This window comes from Paramisgurnus dabryanus, chromosome 20 (assembly GCF_030506205.2).
Source record: "Paramisgurnus dabryanus chromosome 20, PD_genome_1.1, whole genome shotgun sequence".
In the NCBI taxonomy this organism is placed as follows: domain Eukaryota; kingdom Metazoa; phylum Chordata; class Actinopteri; order Cypriniformes; family Cobitidae; genus Paramisgurnus; species Paramisgurnus dabryanus.
In genome coordinates this window covers 2,098,507-2,110,531 of record NC_133356.1, presented here as the reverse complement: position 1 = coordinate 2,110,531, position 12,025 = coordinate 2,098,507, and the positions used below count along the sequence as shown (strand labels likewise).

General features: G+C 35.9%; 1 protein-coding gene across 1 annotated transcript in view; it reads right to left on the bottom strand.

Moving 5' to 3' along the window:
• Positions 1-12,025, bottom strand: part of LOC135786557 (uncharacterized) — a 218,573-nt gene that overhangs the window by 145,562 nt on the left and 60,986 nt on the right. The window contains exons 9-10 of the mRNA XM_065296017.2: positions 8,003-8,056; positions 2,600-2,635 (exon numbers count right to left, since the gene is read on the bottom strand). Coding sequence (XP_065152089.1) covers positions 2,600-2,635; positions 8,003-8,056 — 90 coding nt within the window. The remainder of the gene's footprint in view (positions 1-2,599; positions 2,636-8,002; positions 8,057-12,025) is intronic.

Here is a 12,025-nt window from a genome sequence, read left to right as displayed (position 1 = left end):
AAAAAACTTGTAGTGTAGTTTTTCAACAAAGATGTTTTCTAACCAATAACGCTGTTTGAAATGCTGTGACCCACACAGGATTTACAAGTTGACTACAGGACAGGCGAGCCTGTTGACGGCTCATGCTTTCAATCTCTGGTATGTCCTCATAAATGTAAAATTAGAAGAGTAAATAACCATTAGGGCCTGCTAGATCCACTGGGGTTGGTTAACTGTTTAAGTTACATTGGGAGGCAGTACTGTACTGTCACGCACAATGAACATATGTCCATCTTTATATCTGACATGACCTGAAAGATGTGATCATCAACATGTGCAAACAAATTACAGTATCTCTCTACCTGCAGAACACAATCTATGCGTAATACTGTCGGACTCTTTTGGCTTTACTTCACCTCTCTGCTTGTTTTGTGATCCTTTAATGCATTTTCAATTCATGTAAAAAACACCATTTAACTTCCACAGTCAAAAAATCTTTTTTACTCAAAAAAGTGCCTATGAGAAAAATGATGCACAGGATTTTTGTAACATTTTCAGAAGGTATTGTGCTCCGTCCCTATAGTTTACACTCCAACGAATGGCAATAAACATCAATTTCAAAAGTTGTTGTGTTTGAGACTGAATCTTTGTTCTAAAACAGGGGGTCCTGGACCATTTGATGGTCCCTGGTGGTATTATTAGGGGCCCACCAAATATTGTTTAAGTCTACATAGACATATACATATACTCGCAAAAGCAAACTTCATGAGTAACAAAGTTATTTAATAAAATGTATATTTCTGATTTTTTTTTAATACTCTGCAGTATTCGAAATCGGAAAATGCTGTATCTTTTTTGTTATTTGGACCATGTTTTCCCCATTTAAATTTTTAGTAAATAAATGCAAATAAAAAAATGTGGCAGAAATGTTGTTGAAAGTTGGCAGAATGAAACAAAATGTTTATTTATTATTATTATTTTTAAATTAAGCATCCGACAAGAGGCATTAATAGTCTAATAACTAAATAAGGTTTAAAGGTGCAGTGTGTAATTTTTAAAAAGATCTCTTGACAGAAATTCAAAATAATGTACAAAACTATATTATCAGGGGTGTATAAAGACCTTTCATAATGAACCGTTATGTGTTTATTACCAAATAATGAGACATTTTTATCTACATACACCGAGGATCCCCTTACATGGAAGACGCTATTTTGTGCCACCATGTTTCTACAGAAGCTCTTAACGGACAAACTTTTTTATTAAATTGTCACCGAAGATGACATGTTTGTCTTTTGGCGGCTTCCGTAGCTTCTCTATGTGTTTCAAAAGTGAGGGGTGAGCAGTGGACTGAGCCGTTGGTTGCAATTTACAACCTCACCACTAGATTCCGCTAAAATGTACACACTGCACCTTTAAATCTATTCAGTAAATTGAATATGTTAGGTAGTATGTTAACTCCTTCGCCGACATTGACGAAATATCTCGTCAATAAAGAGAAAACTCTTCCCTGCCAATGACGAGAATTTTCGGCTTTCTGCAATACTATTATCCACCAGGTGGCGCACTTCCACAACTTACACAACCCGGAAGTAGCGCCTCACGTGAAAGAGAAAGAACTCTGTGTATGTTTTAAAGACGCTCTGCATCTGATCTCTATTAAAAGTCGTTCACAAAAATTTTATTATCTCAGCTTTTTGCTCAAGAATTTGTGTTTTTGAAGAAACCTACCCATATTTGAGAGGTGAGATAAAACATTTATTTTTTATTATTATTGAAAGCAGAGGGTCTGTTCTTTCATTTGATATATTGTTTGTTTATATATTTAAAGAAGAACATTTTCTGGAAGGCTTCTTCAGACACAACACATATTTTAAGATATGACAGAGCAAGTTGTTTTTTTGGTCAAGACAACACTAACATTTAAGTTAGTCTGGGACTAGTCTTAGGCCCTGTCTGGGAAACCGCCCCTCAGTGTGATACATTGTTTCCTTTGATTGTGCTGCTTTGTTTACGCTGCATTAGAAAGTAACAGTTTACACCCCACTGTGATGTGACTTTGTTACAGTGAAAAAAAACTGCTAGCTAGGCAACATTCAATATAATTAACTGATAACACAGTAAGGGGGGCACAAGAGGGGTTTTGTAAGCCAGCAGGAGCAAGCTACAACATTTGATAAAAAATTACCAAAACCATTTTTCCAGGAATAATGTTTACTTACGATTTATGTACAATAAGACCAGCAACTGAATAGATTCAAATTTGGCATCATGTTTAATTTTAAGAACTCGGGCAAGTTTTCATGGATAGTAGGTTTATATCAGGCAATAGGTTTTATTTTTCGTCTGCATGCCACGGCCTCTCTTACTGTATTCAGATAGTAACATAACACCATAACGTCTAAGCATCTTTTCACATCGATGCCAGCCAAAAGTAGTTTCACAATCCTGTAATTTCATCCCTCAGTAAAGACTCTCTATAAAAGTGAGCTCAGTACTACATTGTGCCATAATCCAGATCCTGTAAAAAGGCCCTATGAGTCTCCCTTTCAAAACAAAGTAAAAACTGTTGTTTCATGCAGTTTCACAGCGTTGTTGTATGGTGGAGTGAAATACGTACCGAGAAAGTCCCCAGACCTGATGTGCCAGGGTCACCCTGCAAAAGACGCTCAAATTTAGAAGAGCAATTACAGTACAAAGAGAGAAAATTGTTGAACTGTTAAAATAATGTAGTAAAAGTATTCAAAACATATTCAAAACCTATAGATCTTATTTATATACTGTGAAAAACTACAGCTGACCTGCTTTACGGTTCGAGGAACATGAGATTGCCTAAAGATAAAACACACTTAAGTGCTTATAAACTATAATGTTGACAAAGGATACTGGAGCAGTTGTATGAGTAATGTTGTGATAATGTTAAAGGAGCGTAATAGACTATCTGAAGGATAATGAAAGAAACAAATATGATATGACATGTGTGTGTGCATATGTTCTCCTCGAATCAAGTTTCAATAAACAAGCGTCAATGAACCTTTTGAGTAAAACAAACCTTCCACAAATTGAATTTAAATCCACAAAACCATCAAACTTTACAGAAATATAAAGGGGTGAACATTTAACGTTTGAAGATTCGCTGTAGGTTTGAAGAGAATGACACGTCTATCCGACTGGCAGGTTTAATTCAAACTACAGACTTTTCTCCCACCCAGTGAGATGAGATATAAGCGGTAGAAACTGATTATTTTCTCCAGTATAGCACAGAGGAGCTCATTAGAAGTTCAAGGCCAGAAAATGCCGCATTGACAATTACATACAAGCACAGGCAAACAAAGAAAGCAGATAAGAAGCGAAAAACACATCGGGTAATATGGCAGCTAATTAGAGAATAACATCAGATCTATTGTTTGAAAAGCAGTCCTGCTGTGGTAAGAAGCCAGGGAATCAGATTTTACAGAAAGCTCTGTTTTACATTCGCTTAACTGAAGTCACATCTTTTCTGTTTTGAATCCCACATTCATGGAGCTGGAAAATTTTGAATGAACTTCAATGCATCCTAGGCATCTCTGACATGCTGTTGATCGGAAATTAGTTTTTTGGTAATAGAAGTCTGTGCAAGGTAATGCACCCATATAAGATTAAAACACAAAGTGTGTGTGTGTGTGTGTGTGTGTGTGTGTGTGCGTGCGTGCGTGCGTGCGTGCGTGCGTGTGTGTGTGTGTGTGTGTGTGTGTGTGTGTGTGTGTGTGTGTGTGTGTGTGTGTGTGTGTGTGTGTGTGTGTGTGTGTGTGTGTGGAGCCGACATATGGTGCAGATGCACTTTTGGCAACCTGACTTCGAATCCCAGCTTGAGGTCCTTTGCCGATCCTGTACCCCTCTCTCCACCCTTTACATTCCTCTTCTATCATACATCTAATAAAGGCAAAATAGCCCAAAGACATAACTTAAAACAAAAAAAAAAAAACTGTGAGGCTAACCTAAGGGCGCAATACTTGAACTTTAGGCGGAATGCACGATTTCTGAAAAACACCTTGGGAAAAGAAGGCGGGCCAACAACCAAAACACACTTGTAGCCAATCAGCAGTAAGGAGCATGTCTACTAAACAACATTGGTGCCTTGGTTGTGTATGTGTGGGGCGAGTCTATCACAAGAAGATCCAGATTCTATTAGGGTAGAGGTGTGTTTGTTTAGATGATTTCAAATACATTGGCTTTCAGAGATCATGGACCCCGCCTTTGATTTAAAAACACCTTGTACTGACATCTTAAAGCGAATTTACGCATTTTATGCCATAACATTTTCTCGCTATCTGCAAGCTCCCTGTCCCCTGAACACACTGTAAAAAATGCGGTCTCTGTAGACAGCCCAGGCTCCACAAATAGCAACAAAAACAAAGTGGCGCAGCCTACAACCACGAAACATAACAAACATGTTCCAGCCAATAAATGACAAGAAGGATTTGAGGGTGGGGTTAGGGCGGTTAGTACGCGTGAGGAAGCACAGAAGGAAGAGGGAGGGGCAAGGGGGAGAGGGAGGGGGAGGAGTTAGCTATGCTCCATTTTGTTTGACAACACTTCAAACGTCAACAAGAAGAGACGTCACACAGATTCGCTTAGAGCGCCTTTAACATATATAAGTGCTATTGTTTTGTCTTAACATGCTTACCAGGATTGCAAAAAAATGACTTTCTTAGTAGTTTTGTCTTGTTTTTAGTAAAAACATCTATAAATTCTTAAATCAAGATGTGTTTGATAAGCAAAATGACTTTAGAGTATAATTTTTAGACAAAAATTATATAATTTAAGTGAATACGTGCATAATAAAAGCAAAACAATTGCCAATGGGGTAAGCAATAGGGTAATATTAATATTAATGTATAATTTAAAAAAAAATAATAATATTAATTAATATTAACCTTTCAACAATCTCAAAGAACACTTTACAAAGATTCAGTATACAATCAAGCTTATTTTTCTTGAATTTTTCTTGAGTATTTAAGAAATAACTTTTTTTTTGATTACCTCATTTAGCTTGTTTTATGTAAAAATTTGCTTCAATTTTATATTTATTGTGTAAAAACTAGACTTTTTTCTTTTGATCATTTGCTCAATCAATCATTCTTAAATCAAGACAAAAAATACTAAGCCATTTTTGCATTGTAAGGTTTGTTTGTGAAAACTGCTTAAATGTTTTAACATAACTAAGGTCTAGTCCTGGATTAATCTTAACCCTGTCCAGGAAACCGGACCCATAAAGGGATAGTTGAAAAAATGAAGTGAAAGTAAAGTAAAAATGTTCATGCAAAAATCAAAATTGTCATTATTTACTCATCCTGTACTTGTTGAAAACCTGACCAATTTTAAGGAAGATATTTTGAGCAATGATTGTAACAAAACAGTTTTGGAGCACCATTGACTTTTATTGTATTCCTTAGTTGTTGTTTTTTCTACTATGAAAGTCAATGGTGCTTAAAAACTGCCTGATTGCAAATGTTCCTCAAAATATCATTCAGGAGAGTAAACAAAATTGAATGATGACAGCATTTGAATTTTTTTGCTGAACTATCCTTTGAACAAGAGACAAGTGAGATGAAAAATGGCTTATTAACACTGCGCAAAGTTGTAATTCAAAATTTCAGCAAGGATATCAAGGTCATGACATACCTATCCACAAAGTTTTGTTTACATGACAGATATCTTTAATCGTTCATGGTGGTTTTGACAGTTCAAATCCGATTTGAAGCTTGCAATATAAACATGCACATCAAACCCGCTGGCTCTATTTAGCATTCATGTAAATGCTACAGTATGTGCAAATTAAAATGATTTCATTTTGATTGAAGCAAATGGTCTCCATGTAAACATCACTGAAGTAAGACTCCCACTGCGATTGCAAACCCATTTTTTGTTTATTTTTACAAACCGAAGGGCGAGTCAAATTTCTGTCTGTAAAACTGAAGCGCATGCCACAGAAGCTGTCAATCTGATGTTCAATCTACAACATTGCTTTAATATTTACATACAATCTCGATACCAGTACATTTTCTTGTTTGCTTGTCTTCATACATTGCGCTTTCCCTGCCATATATATGTCAGATGGCTCATTTGACTTGCAGTAACAAAATTGGCTTTCCATCTTACAAATTCTATCAGCGTTCCATGTGGTTGATTTAGTGATGCATTGGCTACATGTACTGCACAGCACAAGCAATATAAGCAACACGATCAATGATTCAATATAGACATATTTCTTTGTCCAATCAGCAGTCACGGTTCTTTGAGGTTTTTAGTAAATCAAGCTTGTTGTGTAAGAATCTATAAATAAACCTTTCATTCTGCAACCCATGACAAGTCAAACAGTTAGTGACAAAGCCTGTCTTGGCTTTGATGAAATATCACATTGCATTACAATATGGAAAATTGAAAAAAAAGACGTAGTATGGGGGACTTTGCACATAGCCGTTACTGTATGTCTGTCTAATAATCTCATATATGAACATTGAGCTGTAATGGGTTATAAACAGGGGTGCACATAACTTTTTGGCCTGGTTCTCAAAAGAGCACCTGGAGATGTTGCTTGGTGCTCACTAGTGATTGGGACAAAACCGCATATGCCGAGTCCGAGTCAAGACCGAGTCTTTTAAGGGTCGAGACTGAGTCGAGTCTGAGTCAAGATCGAGTCTTTGAGGAAGCAAGTCTGAGTCGAGAGTCGATACTAAGACCATAAAAATATCAGTTTTCATATTCATGATTTAATATCACCCCAGTTAATAATCAACAGTTAGGCCTACAGACTAATCTAGATTGGGAATTGTTTAGAGGAGCAGTGTGAATGTCTTAATATGGACTATGCTTTTACTATCATAAAAAAAAATCCCTACCACATGCATCATCTTCTGCCTGTTTTTCTATAAATAAACGGCTCTGATGGCAGTATCTTTGCATTGCACCATTGGGTTTCATTTTCATATAATGCCCATCAACATTGCATTTTATTTTTTATTGTTATGTGTTGTGTGTTTTTTTATATGAACATAAAAATGCGCTGGTCTCGTGGACTTGGTCTGAAATTACGAGTCCTTCTCCTCTCACTGTGGTCCAAGACCGAGTCTTCGAAGGAACAAGTCCGAGACGAGTCCGAAAAAGAAGAAATCTGCCTCGAGACTCGAGTACTACATCACTACCAACTCATTCAATTTTCAATATTGGTAAAGACAAGTAAATGGTCAGTTATAAAAAAGAATTAAATTATGAGCAATAGCACAAATAAATAAAATAAAACAGACAAAAAATAAAATAAACAGTGCTGGTCATGCATGTGTTCAGGTTGGTATGTAGCCTAGTTTTTAAGGTACAATACAGAAACTAAATAGAGTAATCAGATAATACTGCACAGTCTTTACTGTGTCAATTGAATAACTTTTGTAACTTTAATAATAATTAATCCAATCAAGACAAGGAAATAATGATTTTCTTTGTTTGTGCTTTGATTAACATTAAAAATATGCTAACAACACATTATTTTGTAATAAGTTTGTAATAATTATCTTACTAATGATGCACGGACCCTTTATGTTGCAGTAAATTAGGTAACTATGTAACAATATTCCAGCAACGTTACACAAAATCGCCTTTCAGAGCAGTGTCTGGTGCACATTTATTTTTTTAATTTTAATCACGCACCTGCGTTGTTTTGTGCACCCCTGGTTATATAATTAACACACTAAAAATGCTTAAAAAATGTTTCAACTTATTGATAGGTAAAATATCGACAAACCCAACCGCTGGGTTTAAGTTAAGCTATGCTGGGTTGTTTTGGGTTTGCCCATATTTTTCCAAACAATACATTTAAACAACCCATTATTTCAACACAGAGCAATATTGAAAAATAATTACAAAGAGTTTTAATTTCTAAAATGTGTCTGTGGCTTTCATTGTACACAGAAATAAACACTGAAAGATCACAGGCACACAGTGTGTATAGATGCTTTTAACAGTAAATCAAACTTGTTGGAAAACTTACTTTATCACCTTTAACACCGGGTGGGCCTTGAGGTCCAGGATCTCCTTTCAAACCCTGAGGAGACACAAAGGACGGCAACTGGGTTAATAACAGGATCCATTTCCTAGCAGCATCCTGACAAGACAACTTGTAGTACAATCTTTCCAGCCAGAGGACAACATATCAGTTTGCTTTCCCCCTGCGGTAGTTATGAATTCAGCTGGGATCCAGTCCAACAATCTTTTAGTAAAAATCATGTCGCATGTCTGGAGAGCATGCGGTGAACCGCTACGTCTTATCTCTGTCAGCGAGTGTCTGAGGGAGTTGAGGTGGCCTCGTTTAAAAGACAAATCTCTTCCCTTTACTTCTCTGTGAAAGATTAGCCGTAATTGCTCACTGTAAACCAGTGGTTCTTAACCTGCCACCCAGTAATAAAACAAACAAAAGAAAGATTGAACTCGGGACACAAAACCATTTCTAGTGATCAGATTCATTCGTCACGCTGCCTATGTGGCCACGCCACCCACACTGCTAAAATTCATGTCGTCTTGTGAGGGTTTTTCAGACACACATGAGAAAGATTTGCAATAGTCTAAATTCATCTTCATCATATGATACTGCATTATAATTATCAAGTCAAGCTTTCATTTTAAGTTACATGTTTCACATCTTTAGAAGAAAAAAGTTTGACCATAATTACAATATTAGAAATGTACTATAGCATTAGGTAACACTCAATTATACTCAGGTGCTGTGCTACACAATGCCATCAAAGAATCAATTTCGGCTCTTTCACAAAAGGTTTTTTTTATATTTAAAAAGTTCTTAGACTACAAAAAGTTTAAAAATATATGTTTTCCAAAGAACCATGGACTGCATGATTATTTGTGAAAAAATGTTATTTTACTGCATCACTGCTTTCATTACGATTTATATTGCGCAAATTGAAATTGTGAATTGATATTAGAATGGAAACACGTCAATTTCGCAAAAACTCCCATTTATCGCAAAAAGTTTTTATGTTTGCATGAGGTGGTTTTTTAGCCAATCGAAGAAAGTAATATATAGCAAAATTGCAAAGGAAACAGTTAATTTGCATCTACAGGTCTCCTGATGTGTGTAAGTCACGTGATCATTCTTTGAAAACACAAAAATAACTTACTATAACCTTAACCTTAGGATTTTCTTGCACTTAATACTTAAATAAAAATGATGCACCACATAGACCTACAGGCAGATGACATCAAAGTACTGCAAGAGTGATTTGAGAGCAAACTGCTACACTGCAAAAAATGATTTTCAAGAAAAAGATGCTTTTTCTTGATGATCAAAATGACCCAAAAAATAAGTCTAGTTTTTAGAACAAAAATATCAAAATTTAAGTGATTTTGTGCGTAAAAGCATTTTACGGGGTAAGCATTTTTTTCTTGAATTAAGTGTTTAAGAAAAATGTTCAAGATTTTTTGCTTACCACATTGGCAGATTTTTTTTGCTTGTTTTATGCACAAAATCACTTAAATTTGATATTATTGGTATAAAAACTAGACTTATTTTCTTGGGTCATTTTGCTCATCAACAAAAGCATCTTAATTTAACAATTTTAACCCTCGTGTGGTGTTCATATTTCTGTTACTTAGACAATGTTTGTGGGTCTAGTGGACCCACTGCATTATTTGTATCTTAAAACAATGCAGTCATACAAATTTATGTATAATTGTTTACAGATGTTTACTTTAGCCTTATTGCAAGTAAAATAAACAGAATATATGGTTAATATTTGTCATTTACCACTAGTAGAGGACTATTTATAGATTCAAGTGCTATTCGTTTTTGTGATAATATGAAATAAGAGAAGAAAATTCTATTCTCCCCCAGATATTGGGGAAAAACTTGTTTATCTTAAATAAGTATTTATCACTTTTTCATCTCAAATACGTTTTTCATCACTTTGATGTTTAATTCTTTGAACTAAGTTTGAAATTGTACACATTTGTGTCAGTTTACATAGCACAAGCCCCATCTGGAAAGATGCCGTATCATAACATATCATCCACATTGAACACATAACCTGTTCATGCCAGCCTACACAACACATAAGAAGCAAATTTTTACCATGTAGCTGTGTTGCATATGCATTTCTTGTTTTTTATAGACATATACTGTGTGTTCCTCTCCATCTTATGTCCACACACACTGCAGTACAATGTGTTGCTATTAGCTACAACCTAAAATGATAAAAATGCTTGGATATAATTTTTACTTTCTCTATTTCTACTTCTCTATTTACTTTCTCTCTCTCCGCACTCATACACACACACATACGTGCGCGCGCACACCATAGGTTTTGTGGTAAACCCATGGTTTTACAAATGGTAATCAATACACCAATTTACCATGATTACTACAATTTTACTATAATACAGCCATGGTTATTTTTTGTAAGGGAGATAATGGTAAAATGTAGAATGGTTCCTGTTAGACAGAAGGTAAAGTGTTTGGGACAGTGGGGGCAGACAAGTGTTCATGCTTGATATATAACATGTTGTATCCTTGCACTGCTACAGCAAGTGCAGAAGGACAAAACTCTGACATGCATCCATCACATAATGTACAGACATATATAAAAACACACTCATGCACTCACATCAGTCCCAGATAGAAGAAAAACAGAGTAAAGTTACATAGCACATTCAATTTTTACACTCTTATTAACCCCGGGTCCAGTGGACCCGAACACCACATATGTAATATAAATGTGTAGGGGGGGTACACAGTGTACAGTCATTATAAAGCTGTTTATTTCTATGTTCTTTATAGAAAATGAGCCAAGGCCAATGAATCTGAGGTTGAAACAATAATTAATTGCATAATTTTTCTTTTAGTAAACATTAAAAACGGGTCCCACAGACCCGAACACCACACAAGGGTTAAGATATTTCTACTGAAAACAAGACTAAGATTTTTTTTCTTGAAAATCATTTTTTGCAGTGTATATATGATTTCTTGAATCGCTCTGGCAGATGTCATTAGTCTGCATGGTGAATTCACCAAATAGCTAGTGAGGTGGCTGCTTTACATAAACCTATCAACATCTGTCACCAAAGGAAACGTTTTTCTTTGTTACAGTGGTGTAAAAAAGTGTTGGCCCCTTTCCGATTTTTTTTTTTTCATGTTTGTCGCACATGTTTCAGATCACCAAACACATTTAAATATTTATTAAAGATAACACACTTGAACAAAACATGTAGTTTTTAAATAAAGGTTTTATTATTAAAGGGAAAACAAAATCCAAACCCACATGGCCCTGTGTGAAAAAATGTTTGCACCCTAAACCTAATAACTGGTTAGGCCACCCTTAGCAACAACAACTGCTATCAAGCGTTTGTGATAACTTGCAATGAGTCTGTTAAAGCGCTGTGGAGGAATTTTGGTCCACTTATCTTTGCACAATTGTTGTAATTCAGACACATTGGAGGGTTTTTGAGCATGAACCTTTTTAGGATAGGATTGAGGTCAGGACTTTAACTAGGCCACTCCAAGGCCTTCTTTTGGTTTTTCAGAGGTGGATTTGCTGCTGTGTTTTAGGGGGAAGACTGCAAAAATAAAAAAATCAGGAAGGGGGCAAAACTAAGCGCCACATATTCCCACTAAACAAAAATATTATTGCATTATGATCCAAAAGTCAGTGTAATTTTGTGAGATTATAACCTTATGGTGCATTCACACCAGCTGCGGTAAAGGCGGCAAAAATGCGCTATTCGCGCGTAGTTGGACACTTGAACATTTTGAGTTTACATGCTTTATTCGCACGTGAAAGCCATGTGTAAAAATTCTAGTAATTGGAGACATTCACACAGAAATTGTCATCATGGGAGGGGCTTCTCTCTTCTGTAAGAGTTGGAAACCACTACTGCAAACTCACAAACAAACACACACAGACACACACAAACCCCTTGGCTGGATCCGGGATTAGCATTCCCATCACCTTCCTAAGAGGAAATCTGATTGGAGATAAGGCAAAACCAGAGGCAAAGTCAAAACTCT